Genomic DNA, 16,530 nt, shown 5'->3' with positions numbered 1-16,530 from the left:
CTCGGAGCAGATGGTTCGGGGAGGATGTCTTCATCACCGGATGGAGGCCTCATTTCAACATCTTTGGGAAGACTTGCAAATGAAGAAAAAGTGAGAAGGAGCGCGGCAAAAAAACTAAGTGTTATGCATTCAGCAGAGGAATCTCACCGTAGGAATGGGCCTCCTACCGGCCCTTAGAAAGTTCGCTCCACGCGCGCTCGGAATAGGGCTTCTATGACATGATGCCCTCGACCCACTCCTTGAGTCGAGGAACTGCATCCGGCATTCGAGCAACAGCTGCACCACAAAACATAGATAAGAAGGGAGGAAAAGGAAAAGCAATAAACTTAATCTTAAAGGCAAGGTTATACTTATGTTTCATGTTCCATTTCTTGGGAAATGGCCTTTCCTCGGCCGAAATTAAATCCGAGGTCTTCACTCAAATGAATCGGCCCAACTAGCCTCGGTCCCGATCCTCCTCTATGCTCGAGAATGGGGCCTTACTGGCCCGACGGGCAAGTTTTATTAATCCCCCTCGATAGAGTCGGAAAATGTACAGACGCATGAGGTGATCGATGGTAAAGGGACACCCCTCGATTTTGTTTACGAAGAAGCGTAGGAGAATCACTATCCTCTAGAAAGAGGGATGAATTTGACCGAGGGTCATCTCGTACCTCTTACAAAAGGCGATGATGACCGGGTCCAAGGGGCCCAACATGAAGGGTTAAGTGTAAACACTTAAAAAACCCTTCACGTGGGTAGTAATCGATTTCTCGGGCGTAGGCACCACCACGTGCTTACCAACCCAGTTGAAATCCTCTTTGACCTTGGAATCAGACCGACTCGCATGGACCCGGTACGTAAGAGGTTTTCTCGACCTTGAAATCAGCACCGGTCGGGCATCCCGCAGGAATGAACATCTTCGCTCTGGTGTCGTTTCCTCAGTAGCAGCAGACGAAACATTTTCGTCTTCAGTTAGTCGCGAAGCAGAGGGAATTTCTTTTTGGGGAATGGACTTTGAGGTCTTCGCCATTTTTTTTTTTGAAAAGTTGAGGAAATAGAGGAAGTTAAAAGGATATGCTTGATAATTTCGGGTAAAGAACATAAGTTTTTGTAAAGCGATTTCGGAGTAATCAGAAAATTGATGTTTGGGAATATTGAAATTTTTAAGGTACGAGGGCAGAAGTTTTGAAAGTAAAGTTTGAATGAGATAATGAGGGGGTATTTATAGTTTCTCGAGGACTGTTCATATCTGGGAGTGGCCGACCGGGAACTGACAGGCATTTAATGCCATTAAGACTTAACTAACGAGACGTTTTGACTGTTTTGTCGTTTCTATCACAAAATATCGAGATCAGGATCAGAAGTTCATGTCGTTTCTCATCGTCTACTCTCTGAAAATTGAGGGGACTATCTGTATACGATCAAAGTCTAGCTCGACTACAACTTTGTAAATTTGGCTTAGAACATGGCGACCACGGACTGGAGATTGACCTCGAGTCTCATCGAGCTAGAACCTGAGGTCGGAAGACTTGTCTTCGAGGAACGTTGAGTCCGGAATTGACCTTAGCCTCGAGCGAGCTCGAAAATAATAAACAGAAGACCGAAATATCTGCGACCGGACGGATATTACGGTAGGAATCTCGGCGTATATCGGCAAGGAACCGACAATTAGCAAAACAAGAGATTTTTACCTTTTATAGAAATGTACCTACAGAAAGACTCCTCTACTATATAAAGGGGGGTATGATAATTCATTGGACATATTGTAACACGCATCCCAAAGCAATATATTGGTATTACTAGTTCTTATTATCGCATCATTCTGTTTCGGTATCGATTAAGGCATTTTTGACTCGAGGGTGACCAACCTTCAACGCCAAGATTGTTCAACTTGTGTGGTTTGCATTTACTTTTCTATCATTAATTTCAATAGTAATATGATTTCTCAATTTGTATCAAGTTAGATCACGTATTCTTAAAACCACATATAAATTAAATTGTTATCCGATTTTGAGGGTAAACAGAAGTAATCATCATAGAAATAATAGTAGAGACTGAGGCTAATAACGTGCTATAAGATATAAAGCAAGTGAAGAGAGTGAATATATAGAGAAAGACAAAGTAATGTATTATTATTTTTTCAAATTGAAACAATTTATTACTCTCTATTTACATAAGAAAGCAAGTTGCGTGTAATAAGTTGATTACAATCCTTTCCGATTGCTTTCAATCTATTTGTATGAGCTACTTACAACTTACTTGTTTCACGGTAAGCCTCTTCAGAAGAAAGCTTAGTTTATTTAAGCTTCTTAAAAAACTTAAAATGTACACACAATTTAATGTAGTCATAACAGCCCTTTTTATTTTAATCTAATCTTCACACCACGTGAAACCAGAAGATTCGATCGGTTAGGAACGAGAAATATTAAATTTGAGTAAGCGTGGCTCACCATTACAAATTTATAAATCTTCAACTCCCAATACTTTCTTCAATATATTTGGCCATACACCAAAACAAAATTTTAAATTAGTCTCCTTCCCTTTGCTCCGCTCGGTGCTATCTGATTGTCCCCTAGTTTATTAATATGAATTATTTTACACTATCAGGGAAAAGTTCCCAAGGACCCGGAGTCGCTACTCTTTGAGTGCGCACTGAGTAACTTGCTTATTGTGTAATAGCTCGCAAACTATACAGAAGATGTAAACCGCATTAATCAAGCTTCAAAATACTAACATATCATTTTTTTTATAAAGTGTTTATCTTTTGAATGACATGATAATGTAAAAATCTTTTGTGCTATCAGTGGGCATATGTAAGTTAAATAAGTTATACTGTATGACCATATAACAGTGGAGTGAGGAAATCAGAAAGAAGACGTCTCAAAAACCTGGCAAGCTAAGCAGACTTGGTTTTTGTGAACCTCTCAATCTTTCTTCAGATTCCCATGGAAATCCAGACATCTTTCTTCGTTTCCATTTTCCTTGTACTGTTACCCTTATGTTTCATAATAATCAAAGGGTACAACAAATATGCTAAGAGTAAGCAGAAATTGCCACCAGGGCCGAGGAAGCTCCCACTGATCGGGAACTTGCACCAACTGCTCTGCCTCGGATCATCTGAGTTCCAACCACATGTTGCTCTGAGTAAATTAGCAGCTAAGTACGGACCTTTGATGCACCTAAAGCTCGGTCAACGTTTGGTTCTTGTAGTTTCATCTGCTGAAGTTTCCAGACAATTTTTCAAAACACATGATCTCACTTTCTCTAACCGGCCAGAGCTTTTCGTTGGGAAGATAATGATGTACGGTTTTTCTGATATGGCATTCGCTCCATACGGTGACTTCTGGAGACAGATGCGCAAAATTTGTAACTCGGAACTCCTTGGTCTGAAGAGGATCCACTCGTTTGTTCCTATGATGTTTGACGAGGTGCGTGATCTGGTTAAGTCAATTGCAGCTGCAGAAGTAGGGAAACCCATTGACTTGAATGAAAGACTGAGTTTGTTGCAATTTGCTATCACTTGTAAAGCTGCTGTTGGTAGGACAGCATGTACAGATCAGGAGTCATTTTTAATGGTAATGAAAGAATTCGTAAGCTTCGCGGGAATATTCAGTGCAGCTGATCTTTTTCCTTCCTGGAAAATAGTTCAATTAATTAGTGGCCTAAAGCGAAAATTAACGAAAATGCATCAGAAGGCTGATCATATTGTTGAACAAATTATACGTGAACATGAATTGAAGAGAGGAACTGATGGTGATGGTGATGGCAAGCAAATAGAGGAAGATATTGTGGATGTACTTCTGAGACTTAAGGAAAGCAAAGATTTTCCGATTCCTATTACTAGGAATGTTATCAATGCTACAGTCTTTGTAAGTAGCCTCTTCTTGTCTTAATTTCTCCCATTTTTTTTGTTACCACTCATTAATTCTTCTCCTTTAATCGCAAGTCTATTGGACAGAATAAATAACTTATGTGCATCAAGTTTGTACTACAATTTGTTAGATTTATCTGAGAGCCGTTGATTGCTTAAGTAGGAGGGCGATAAAGTAAAGAGAAATAATAATCTTAGAACCTTGACTTCATGTGTTTTATATTTTCCGTTTGTGGATTTTGAATCTATAACCATTGGTTTATCATGACCTATCATTGACGGAGTTGGTGGATTAGTTGGACTGGCACCCATACAATGCTGAGTGTATATATATATATATATATATATATGTGGGGGGGCTCCGCCAACTATTTTTACTTTATACTATTTCATATGTTATTATTAATGTCCATTCTATATGACATGTGCACTTTCTTTTAAATATTTACTATTAGCATCCTAATTTTACCCCACTTTATATAAAAATTTATCTTTTATTAGGAGACACAAAATGAAAAGACACGTGAAACCCTAACCACTACACATGTAATTATTGGTAGTAAGAGAGATTTTGGTATCTTCCATATATTTAGTTTATGTGTTAAAAATCTTCATTTATTTCTTGAATTTAGAGTCCAATCAAACACCTTCCTATAAAAATGGTACAAATGAAGCGTTTCGTATTCTTGGGGTCGTCCTTATTATAAATTTGAATGAATGCACTGGCAGGAGTTGTTTGTAGCTGGAACTTCAACCTCAGCAACAGCCATGTTGTGGGCTTTTTCAGAATTGGTAAAGAATCCGAAAATGATGAAGAAAGCACAAGCTGAAGTGAGACAAGTCTACAAGTTGGGAACAGAAAGGATCGATCAAAGTCACATTCAAAAGCTAACGTACTTGAGAATGGTAATCAAGGAAACTCTAAGAATTCATCCCCCAGGTCCTCTTTCATTCGCTAGAGAATCCAGGGAGGAGAGTGAGATCGACGGATATACAATACCAAATAAAACCTTAGTGCTACTAAATCTATGGGCAGTTGGAAGAGATCCAAAACACTGGGAAAATCCGGAAACATTTGATCCGGATAGGTTTGATGGTAGTCCAATTGAAAGCGTACCAACTCATTTTGAGTACACGCCATTTGGTGCAGGAAGAAGAATATGCCCAGGAATATCCTTTGGAATGGCGAGTGTGGAAGTTTCTCTAGCATTATTGCTCTATCATTTTGACTGGAAACTTCCCAGTGGGATGAGTCCTCAAGAATTAGACATGACTGAGAAATTTAGTACGAGTCTTGAAAGAAAAACTAAGTTGTGCTTGATTGCCTCCCCTTACGTTCCTGTAAATAGGACGACGGATTCGTATTAGTTCAGTGGTTAGTTGAATTCTAGTGACGACTCGTACTACTAGAACGAAATACAACCCAACTATCTCAATCAATCTACTCGAGCATTATAAATTTTAATTCAAAAGGAGTACCTATGAGTTGCTAAAAGTTAGTCTCATAATCTAGTTCTCAATGTTGTTTTCTCAGGATCACCACGACAAAACATTGCACTTATGTTGTACATTTAATTTATAACTTTGTTGGTGTTGTAAAATGTAAGTGTGTTTACCCTTAAATTGGATAACAATTAAACTTATAAGTAGTTTCAATTTCCTTACTTGTTTCATCGCAAAACACCAAGCATTCTTCCTCCATTTCATTCTTCTCCACTTATAAGAATGGCTAAGACTTCAAAAACCGTTCCACACAAGGAAATCGCTTCTTCTTTAAGGCCCGTCGGCGATGGAGCCGCTGCAGAGCATCCCCTTGAGGACTTCATTCCGACAAGGTGCCCACTGCTTTCGATTTTAAGGTAGAGAATACACCCTCGACACCGGGTCGATGCGAACCGATGTCGAGATACATATGTACAATCACCGAAGACATCCCCGAGAAGGTGAAGGAAGAGTGCAACTGGGTAGGCAAAGATGTAGTAGTTCCTACCCTCGAGGAATCTATCACCACTCATGTGGAGGGGTATCTGAGTGTCTATACTTACCCCTTCACGTAGGTCCCTTGGACCCCGTCATCGTCGCCTTTTGCAAGAGGTACAATGTCACTTTTGGCCAAATTCATCCATCATTCTGGAGGATCGTGATCCTCCTCCGAGTTTTTGCAAGCAAGATCGAGGGGCATCCATTTACCCTTGATCATCTTATGCGTCTCTACAGCCCCCGACTTTATCGAGGAGGCTTGATCAAGCTTTACCGCCGAGCCACCAAACCCCCGTTCTCGAGCATAGATGAGACCCGAGATCGAGGTTGGATAGTTCGGTTTGTCCGAATAAAGAACTCAGACCTGATATCTGCCGAGGACATGCCTTTCCCTGAAAAATGGAACATGAATCGTAAGTATTGCTTTGCCTTGAATATTTTGTTTTACTTCTCATCTTCTTTCCTCATCTAAGTTTTTTTTTTGTATTTGTGGCCGTCGTGCCGGAAGTGATCCCCGACCTGAAGTAATGGGTCGAGGGTTTACTGTCGCAAAAGTCTTACTCCGAGCATGCTTGGATGGAGTTATCAAAGGGTCGGTGGGTGGCCCGTAACCATGGTAATCTTCTTTTCTTAGAACGGTTTTCATTCGGGCTTCACATAGGACTTACTCATCTTTTTCCTTTTGTTGGCCTGGGGAAAGACGTAGCAATGAGGCCCCCCTCCGCTGAAGAAGAGGCACTTCTTCCATAGCCAGCCCCTAATCAGGCCAAAGAGAAGAAAAGAAAAGAGGCTCCGAGATCTTCGGGCCCGGAAAAGAAAAGACTGGCTAGGAGGTCCCGTAAGCCTGGGGGGAAGTCATCCGCCTAACTATAAAGTCAGTCAAACGGCTGAGGGATGAGGCTGAAAATGGAGATGATGAAGAAGAAGATTCCAGACTGGGGACTCGTCTGCAAGCTGGTACTGAGATTCAAGGAACCACTGGGTTGTCGGGAGCCGAAACTGCTTTGCCTCGGCCTGATGAGCTCGATCCAGAAAAAGCCGAAGATACTTCACCTCGAGGTGGGAATGCTACCGAGGAGGCAATCGATGCTGGTGCAAAAATCAGGCTCGAGGTTCCCCAGAACAGAGGCAATGCCTCGCACGACCCACTTAGGTCAATAAAGATCGGGGACTCCCCCTCCTTCCCTCCAATTTCTGATTCGATGATACATGACGCTCAGGCTGCGGAGACTTGTTACGGGGAAGGAGCCCACAGAGAGGAAGATTGTTTCCATGGTTATTTTGCTGAGGTAGAGGATGTCACCGGTCTGGGTGACTTGGATGTACCGAGGAAGAGCTCGAGTGAGGCTTCCTCGAGCTTTAAACTGACCAGCCAATTCCCCGCCCCCAGTGTTGATCCCGGGGGTAAGCGGCAACTTATCATCTCCGTCCCGGAGGATGCTCGAGTTTTCTCTGCCCCCGTAGGGGTGGCTAGTTATCTCCGATGCTTGGTCACCGAAGAGGACCAAGCCAAGATGGATGAAATGGAAGTCACTTGCTTGTTCAACGAGGCCCAACATGCTCTGAATCGGGTAAGCTCGAGGGTCGTTCCATTATCTCTTTATAACTTTGAATTGTAGAAAATTCTAACATTTTTCCTCCTTTATTGTAGGATTCGTTGTTGCATCATGAGGCTTTTCTTCGAATCTGAGAAAAGTGTAAGGCCGAGGTTCAGGGCCTTACAGAGAAATGTGATACCTACAAGCTTCAGGTATACTTGGTGGCGGCTCGAGATGAGCATGCTGAGATGGCCGAGCAGGTATTCTGAGTCCTTCATGATAGTGAGGATGAGTTGGAGATAACAACTAATGAGCTAATTCTGCAGGTTCGACAGAGGCTCGAACAGAGCAAGGACCTCCAAAGGCAAATAGATAAGGTACGAGCCGAGGCTGAAGAGTTCAAGGGGTGTATGGACATTTTGGCTGTACAGAAGGAGGCCATCCAAGCAGAGCTGGGGTTGGCCGAGTCTCAGCTTCGGGCTGTAAGGGAGAATGCCTTGGTTCAGGCAAAGAGAGTCGAGGAGCTTGAATCCTATTTTGGCCAACTTGGCCAAAGAGCTCGAGGAGGCCAGGTCTGAGGCGGCGGTGATATTAAGGCCCAAGCTAATGCGACCAAATACAAAGTCGATACAGAAGCCACCCTAGAGCAGGCCAAGAGCATGGTGGACCATAAGAAGTGGCAGGCTCGAAGAGAGGCTCTTGAGGGGGCCCGTGATCAAAGTTTTGATATATCTGCTGAAATCGAGGTTGCCAGGGCAGAGGAAACAAATGCTCGGAAGCTGGTTTATCCCGAGGAAGACTCCGAGAATTTGAGTAGGTCTGGTGTAGAGGATTCCGAGGGCGAAGATACTTCCTCCGACAAGGACCATGCTGCTTAGGCTTAGTGATATTTTGTTTTTCTGTCGATGCCGTCTGACCTTTGTAAAGAATTCTTGTTCGGGCTATATGGCCCTTGTAAAATATTTTGACGAATATATGAAACCTCTCCCTTTCCATGGCTTATGAATCAGTTGTCACTTTTCCTTTTTTCCTGCCTTATAAAATTATGGAATCGTATAAGGTTCGAGGCTCGGACAATCTGTTCGAAACCGAACTAGTACAACCTTTATGATCAAGTGAGTGTTTGATCAAACCTGAAGTGAGGAAAACCTTAGGTTTTTTATTTGAGCGAGGATGGTCGAACTCAAAGCGAAAATAGCCCTTAGGCTCTTATATTAGGCCGATATGGCCTTGTAAAAAGATTATTTATGGCTTTCTTCCCTTTTCGGCTTGAAAGGTTTTTGTATCATTTGCATTTGCAAAATTGTAATGCCTTAGCATGAAATAAGGAACTGTTCGATAGTTCGAACAATTTTGTATTCAATAGAGTTTTCGAGGCTTGATATTATCGAAACCTTTTATGATTTTGCCGGGGGTAGCCTATCTAACTGGTTTATGAAAGAATTCGAAGGCCTATTTTATTACGGAGTTCGGACATCTCTGAACCGCATGAATTTGTCCGTAGCCTCTTTAGTTAGGGATTTTCCCCTTGGGCTTATATTCTCATTTTAATTCAAGCTTGCCCGAAATGTCAGTCCCCGAGTGGGGTGGCCGTGGCCGTGGCCTATAAAGATCGAGAGTTTCCTAAAAGGTCTTATGATCTTTGAAGTTTTAATAATTCGATCTCGTTTATTTTTCGGACGGCGGTCCCCGAGCGTGGGGGTAATTATCCAAACTGTGGCTATGATAGGCCCTTAAGCCTGTTTTCATAATAGATTGAGAGTATGAAATTGTAAAGTAGAAAATTTTTTCTAAGGCATGAAATATAGGCAAGTAAATTACTTCTCATTATAGTTGATTATACATGCGTACATGTTCTGTGTCAGGGCTCGAGCAAACTATGCGGGCACGATCAATGGTTGCCTCGTTTAAAACCTCGCAACAAAGTTAACATTCGAGGGTAATGCCCCGCAGTATTCGAGGTTGACTGTAAAGAAACCTTGAATACTGTTGAACTGTTCTAAGTTAGCACGATTAATGGTTGCCTCGTTTAAAACCTCGTCGGAAAACCCAATTGGGACAAAATTGGTCTAAGGGAAAAAGAGTGCAACGCGTGCTTTCAGACCTAAAGACTTCGCGCCGAGGAGGCCACAGCTGTTTCCGATCTAACACCTTCAAAAGTTAGTTTAAAATATAAATGACAATAGAAGGGATCGTACCTTAGCAGTAGTATCATTTTAGGTACGATATGTTCCAATTGCTCTGTAGTTATTCGCCATTCATCGTGCCGAGCTTATAGGATCCCTTCCCGGTGATTCCGAGAACCTGGTATGACCCTTCCTAGTTTGGACCTAGTTTACATTCATTGGGATTCCGGGTGTTGAGGGTGACTTTTCTTAGCACCAAGTCCCCGATGTTAAAATGCTGAAGATTGGCTCTTTGATTGTAATACCTTTCGATCCGTTGTTTTTGGGCGGCCAATCGGACCAGGGCGGCTTCGCATCTTTCGTCCAACAATTCAAGGCTTGTATTCATGACCTCGTTATTCGAATCCTCCATTGCACATCGAAATCTGATGCTAGGTTCTCTGACTTTGACCGGGATTAGAGCTTCGGCGCCTAGACTAACGAGAACAGTGTTGCTCCAGTATTAGATTTTAATATTGTGCGGTATGCCCATAGAACCTCGGGCAGTATCTCTCTCCACCTCCCTTTGGCGTCGGTCAATCTCTTGTTGAGGTTCTGAGTGATGGTTTTGTTGGTTGATTCGGCTTGTCCGTTTTCACTGGGATGGTAAGGTGTCGATAGGATTCTTTTGATCTTGTGATCCTTGAGAAATTTAGTCACTTTGCTGCCGACGAATTTCTTTCCATTATCTCATACGATCTCAGAGGGCATCCCGAATCGACATATGATGTGATCCCAAATGAAGTCTATGGCTTCTTTTTCTCTGACTTTCTCATAAGCTTGTGCTTCAACCCACTTAAAAAATTAATCAGTCATAAATAAAATAAACTGAGCTTTACCTGGGGCTGATGGAAGAGGGCCGACGATGTCCATTCCCCATTTCATGAATGGCCATGGGGATAATACCGAATGGAGCTTCTCTCCGGGCTGGTGAATCATTGGCGCATGCCTTTGGCATTTATCGCATTTTCGAAGGAACTCCTTTTCATCCTTCTCCATATCGGCCCAGTAGTACCCTGCTCTGATTACTTTGTGGACTAGCGATTCAGCACCGGAATTATTTCCACAAGTGCCCTCATGAATTTCTCGTAGGATGCAGTCGGTATCCCCAGGTCCCAAACATATTGCCAACGGTCCATCGAACATCCTTCTGAATAGTGTTCCGTCTTTGAACAAAGTGAACCGTGCTACTTTTGTGTGCATAGCTCTCGACTTCTTTGGATCCAATAGGAGCTTCCCGCTTTTTAAGTATTCTACGTACTTGTTCCTCCAATCCCAGGTCTAGCTTGTGGAGTTTATTTCGGTGTGGCCTTCTTCTATCACCGATCTCATGAGTTGTATGATAGTCCTCGAGTTGAGTTCGTCGTCTTCGACCGACGAACCTAGATTGGCAAAAGCATCGGCCTCGCCGTTCTGTTCTCGAGGTACATGTTGCAATGTCCATTCCTTAAATCGATGTAAATCCACATGTAGTTTATCTAGGTACCTTTGCATTCGATCTTCTCGAACTTCAAAAGTCTCATTAACTTGGTTTACCACGAGGAGGGAATCGCATTTGGCTTCTATGACCTCCGCTCCCAAGCTTTTAGCTTGTTCAAGACTTGCAACCATGGCCTTATACTCGGCCTCATTGTTAGTCCATAGTGTAGTTTTGATAGATTGTCTAACTATACTACTCGTGGGTGATTTCAGCACGATGCCTAGTCCGGACCCCTTCGCGTTCAAAGCACTGTCCGTAAATAGGGTCCAGACCCCCGAATATGTACCCAATTTTATCAGTAGTTCTTTTTGGACCTCGGGTACGAGGGCCGGCGTGAAGTCATCCACGAAGTTTGCCAAAATTTGAGACTTGATGGCGGTACGAGGTCGATACTCAATATCGTACCCACTGATTTCCATGGCCAATTTGGCCAGTCGACCCGAAAGTACGGGTTTGTGTAAAACGTTTCTAAGAGGATAAGTTGACACAACACATATTAGATGACATTGGAAATATGGTTTTAGTTTTCTAGAGGCGCTTATTAAAGCTGTAATGACCCAACCGGTCATTTTGACTTTTAAAACCCCGTTCCCCTAAATAAAACTCCTTATATGTGCTTATATTAAATTATGACTTGCGGGGATGGTTGGTTCAGGATTTGGACGTGTTTGGATTGAAATCGGAACACTTGGTTCCTTAAGTTGGCTTTAAAAAGCCAAGTTTGACTTCGGTCAATATTTTGAGAAAATGACCTCGGAATAGAATTTTGACGATTCCAACAGCTCTGTATGGTGATTTTGGACTTAGGAGCGTATTCGTAATTTTATTTGGAAGTCCGTAGTTAAATTAGGCTTGAAATGGCTAAAATAGGAATTTAAATTTGGAAGTTTGAGTGGGGAGTTGACTTTTTGATATCGGAGTCGGAATCCAGTTCCGAAAATTTTCATAACTCTGTTATGTCATTTATGACTTGTGTGCAAAGTTTGAGGTCAATCGGACTTGATTTGATAGGTTTCGGTACCTAATGTAGAAGTTGAAAATCTTAAGTTTCATTAAGCTTGAATTGGAGTATGATTCATAAGTTCGTATGATGTTTTAGGACTTTTCAGTGCACAATGTATCAGTGCAAAATAGAATTAGCGTTGTTTTGTGTGATTTGAGATTTCAAATAAGTTCGTATAATATTTTAGGACTTGTTGGTATATTTGGTTGAGGTCCTGATGGCCTCGGGTGAATTTCAGATGGTTAACGGATCAAAAGTTGGACTTAAAAAGCTGCTGTAATTTTTCTCTTCTACTGGATATTCTGGGCTGTGATCGTGCCCAGGATCGAGCCCAGATATCGAGCCCAGGGTCGACGGCTAGTGTCAAAGCCAGGGACGAGGCTCAGGATCGAGCCCTGATATCGAGCCCAGCTCGAGGGCCATGATCGAAGTTACGATCGAGGCCCAGGCTCGAGGGCCATGATCGAAGCCACGATCGAGGCCCAGGCTTGAGAGCCATGATTGAAGCCACGATCGAGGGCCATGATTGAAGCTACGATCGAGGCCCAGTTCCGAAGGCTGCTTGGGCAGATCTATAAAGGAGGGAATTTCGTCCCATTTGCCATTTTTGACGAACTTGAGTTGAGTAGAGGCGACTTTTGTCAGATTTTCTAGGAAAGACATTGGGGTAAGTGATTCTAACTCGGATTTGATCTATATACACAAATATATCATTGTTTTCACCATTTAATTAGTGTTTTGAGATTAAAATTTGAAAAATTTTAGAAATCTCATAGAAATAAATTTTTGAGATTTCGGTGTCGATCCGGAGTCCGATTGGAGTGAAACTGGTATGGTTGGACTTGTAATTGAATGGGTTATCGGATTTCGTAACTTTCACAGGATTCTGAGATGTGAGACCCACAAACAAACTTTTGATTAATTTCGGATTTTTATTGAAAATGTAGTATTTTTTTATGGAATTGATTTCTATAATTGGTTTAGTGATTGTATCGAATTATTTTGGCTAGATTCAAGCCAGACAGAGCTGGATAATCGTGAAAAAGGCCTACTAGTGGATTAAATTGGAGCAAGACGAGGTAAGTCTCTTGTCTAATCTTGTGAGGGGGAAATTACCCCATATGTAATTAAAGTAATAATTGTTGCTAATTGTGGGGGCTACATACGCACGAGGTGATGAGAGTCCGTGCGTAGCTATTATTAATGATAAAGTCCAGGTAGTTTAGGACTCAAAGCATGAATTACTTGTGTAAATTATATTCTTTGTGTGTGTATATATATATATATGATGTGAATTGTTAGATAAAAATATTAAAGGATGTGAATCTCATGTGCTTGATCTTCTGTTTAAATTAATTAATTGTTAAGAGAAATTGTTCTTCCTCCCGGATTTATCTTATAATAAATATACTCTCCTTCCGGAGATACAAAATAATATGTCCTCCTTTCTTGTGGAGCGAGCCGAACGCCTCGGCAGGATAGATGCATCTATGGATCGCGTCGCACGTCCCTCGGCAGTGTACACGACACTCTGGATCAGGCCGTACGATCTCAAAAGAAATCGTGCCTAATAATAATAACTACGCGATACTTGATAGTTTATTGCAAGTTGTGAAGCTAATTGATGAATTGGAAATCTTTGAAATTTAACGAATTATTATCTCTGTTTGTTAAGGAATTATTGTTATTCTTGTAAATGAGGCAAATTGATAAATTGGAAATTTATTGGAATTGAAGGAATTTAATTAATGTATTGAGAATTGTTGCATTTGAACAAATTTAATTATTTCTGCTGATTAAATAAAATTATTGTTGACTTTGTGAATCATGTTGAGTTAAATAAATTCTATTTTATTCTATTTAATATTGTCGACCCTTAGTCAGTGTCAAAGTCGACTATCTAATCTCTACCACTTCGAGATTAAGCTTGATACTTACTGGGTACACGTTGTTTACGTACTCATACTACACTTGCTGCACTTTTTATGCAGGATCTGAGACAGGCACTAGTGGAGGACCTATCATCGCACATCCACGTTATCTAGAGGCATAGTGGTGAGCTGCCTTTCTGAGCCGTTCTACAGCTACCAGTGCCTTTTCTTGCATTTTTATTCTGTCTATTTTTATTTCAGACAGATTTTGGAGTTTTGTATAATCTACTAGATGCTCATACACATGTGACACCAGGTCTTGGCACACACATTGGTAGAATTTGGATTTGTATTATTTTCTTGGAATTAAGTTAATCAGTATCTTTTCAAATTTCTTTAATATTCCTAGAAAATAATAAAAATTACTTAGAAAATTATTCTGAAAATAATTGATATATGTTTAATTTATTTATTGGCTTGCCTAGCTATAATGTTGGGCGCCATCACGACCTATAGGTGAAATTGGGTCGTGACAACATGGTATTAGAGCACTAGGTTCACGTAGGTCTTACAAGTTATGAGCAAACCTAATAGAGTCTTGCGGATCGATACGGAGATGTCTGTACTTATCTTCGAGAGGCTATAGAGTGCTAGGAAACCACCTTTCTTCATATTCCATCGTGCAATTGATGTAGTACTAAATATCCTTCTCTTATTCTCTCACAAATGGTGAGAACGCACTTTAATAAGGTTCCAGACTAGGGAAGAGCTACTCCCCCAGTTGTTGAGGCCGAGGGAGGGCTCCAGCCCGTGGTAGAGGGAGAGGACGTCCCAAGACTATTCCAGTTATGCCGCCAGTGGGTCCAGCAGAGAACCTCATTGTTGAGGAACATGATGAGGTGCCTGTGGCAGAGCCAGCTCCTGTGGATTTCACATCTGCACCGGGATTCCAGGATGTTATGGGTCATATGCCGCGGTTCATGGACAATATGACTCAGGCCGGTTTATTTCCGGCAGACCCAGCCACATCCCAGGCGGGCGGCGGAGCACAGACCCCTACCGCACAGGCTCATAGACAGGCAGCTGCTGTATATTAGACCTAGGGTGCACTACCTGTGGGTGGAGCCCAGCCAGTGGCAGTAGCTACACCTGAGCCCAGGCCAGCTGCAACCGCTGATCCTCAGAAACTATTGGACAGATGGACTAGACTACATCCTCCTGTCTTTGGGGGTGAGCGACATGAGGATCCCCAGGATTTCATTGATCGGTGTACGGATAAACTCTACAACATGAGGATATTGGAGTCTCATGGTGTAGACTTTGCTACTTTTCAGTTAGAGGGCAGAGTCCGTAGATGGTGGCAGTCTTACGTTCTTGGCAGACCAACAGATTCTCCAAAAACAAAAATTTAAGATTTGAAGGTCCATTTGATATCGGAATTGGAAAAAATTGGTATGGTTGAACTCGTATCAGAACGAGTGTTCAGTATTCGTGAGTTTTTTCGGGATTTGAGATGTAGGTCCCATTGCCGAATATTTTAATAAATTTCGGATTTTTATCCGAAAAATTTATAAATTCATATGGAATTAATTCCTATGATTAGTATTGAATATATTGAATTATTTGTGAATAGATTTGAAGCTTTCGAAGGCAAATTTAAAAGGAAAAGCTGTGGTTGAATCATTGATTTGGAATTTGCAAAGCGAGGTAAGTGTCGTGGTTAACCTTGACTTGAGGGAATAGAACCCTTAATTTATTTGTCATGTGAATTGCATGTGAACGACGTATAGGCGAGGTGACGAGCGTCTATACGTCGTCAAATTATTTGTTTGCCTGCCTACTTGAAAAATCATAATTTAATTATTATAATAATTATTTCTCTCTTATTCTTTGTCAAATATTAATTCTTGAATTCCTGCATTAATTGTTACATGTTATTTGAATTATGTGATTTAATTATTATTTGACATTTAGCATATTAAATATTACACTGCCTATTTTCTCCCTAATTTCTATAGTAATTTAATATTTGTCATTGTTTGTTTCATAATTAAATCATAATTGTTGTATACTTATTGTCTTATAATTTTATATTAATTGTTGCATTTATAGAGGAAATTTCTTCTATAAGAATTGATTGAAATGGATACATTGGAGGATCGGGTTGCACGCCGCAACAGACTTATTAAAAGTTAATATTGGAGGATCGGGTTGCACGCCGCAACAGACTTATGAAAAGTTAATATTGGAGGATCGGGTTGCACGCCGCAACAGACTTATGAAAAGTTAATATTGGAGGATCGGGTTGCACGCCGCAACAGACTTATGAAAAGTTAATATTGGAGGATCGGATTACACGGCGCAACAGGCTTATTAAAAAGTCTATATATATACTTGATTGAAATAAATATATAACAGACTTGATTAAAATGAATATATTGGAGGAGCGGGTTGCACGCCACAATAGAACTGAATGTGAATATATTGTGAGAGCGGGTTGCACGCTGCAACAGAATTGAATGTGAATATATTGTGAGAGCGGGTTGCACGCTGCAACAGAATTAATGGAAATGATAATTGGTTATGACTGCTGAGTTGCCTTCAATTATTATAAATGAATTACTTGATTTATATCTATTA

The 16,530-nt window shown here is 41.2% G+C and overlaps 1 protein-coding gene across 2 annotated transcripts; it reads left to right on the top strand.

The window, feature by feature from the left end:
• The first annotated feature begins 2,532 nt into the window (after window positions 1-2,532).
• LOC107808828 (desmethyl-deoxy-podophyllotoxin synthase-like) lies at window positions 2,533-14,244 on the top strand. Of its 2 annotated transcripts, XM_075246925.1 has the most exons (4): window positions 2,533-3,851; window positions 4,583-4,759; window positions 13,030-13,098; window positions 14,011-14,244. In XM_075246925.1, exons 1-3 carry the CDS (start codon window positions 2,928-2,930, stop codon window positions 13,072-13,074), a joined length of 1,146 nt encoding a protein of 381 aa, XP_075103026.1. In that variant the 5' UTR covers window positions 2,533-2,927; the 3' UTR covers window positions 13,075-13,098; window positions 14,011-14,244. The 2 variants fall into 2 exon arrangements, with proteins under 2 accessions (XP_075103026.1, XP_016488877.2); XM_016633391.2 differs by lacking the exons at window positions 13,030-13,098; window positions 14,011-14,244 and having other exon boundaries at window positions 2,536-3,851; window positions 4,583-5,517.
• Window positions 14,245-16,530: the final 2,286 nt, after the last annotated feature.

This window comes from Nicotiana tabacum, chromosome 23 (assembly GCF_000715075.1).
Source record: "Nicotiana tabacum cultivar K326 chromosome 23, ASM71507v2, whole genome shotgun sequence".
NCBI classification, from domain to species: domain Eukaryota; kingdom Viridiplantae; phylum Streptophyta; class Magnoliopsida; order Solanales; family Solanaceae; genus Nicotiana; species Nicotiana tabacum.
Note: the sequence above shows the minus strand (reverse complement) of the source record. Positions and strands in the feature narration are given on the sequence as shown.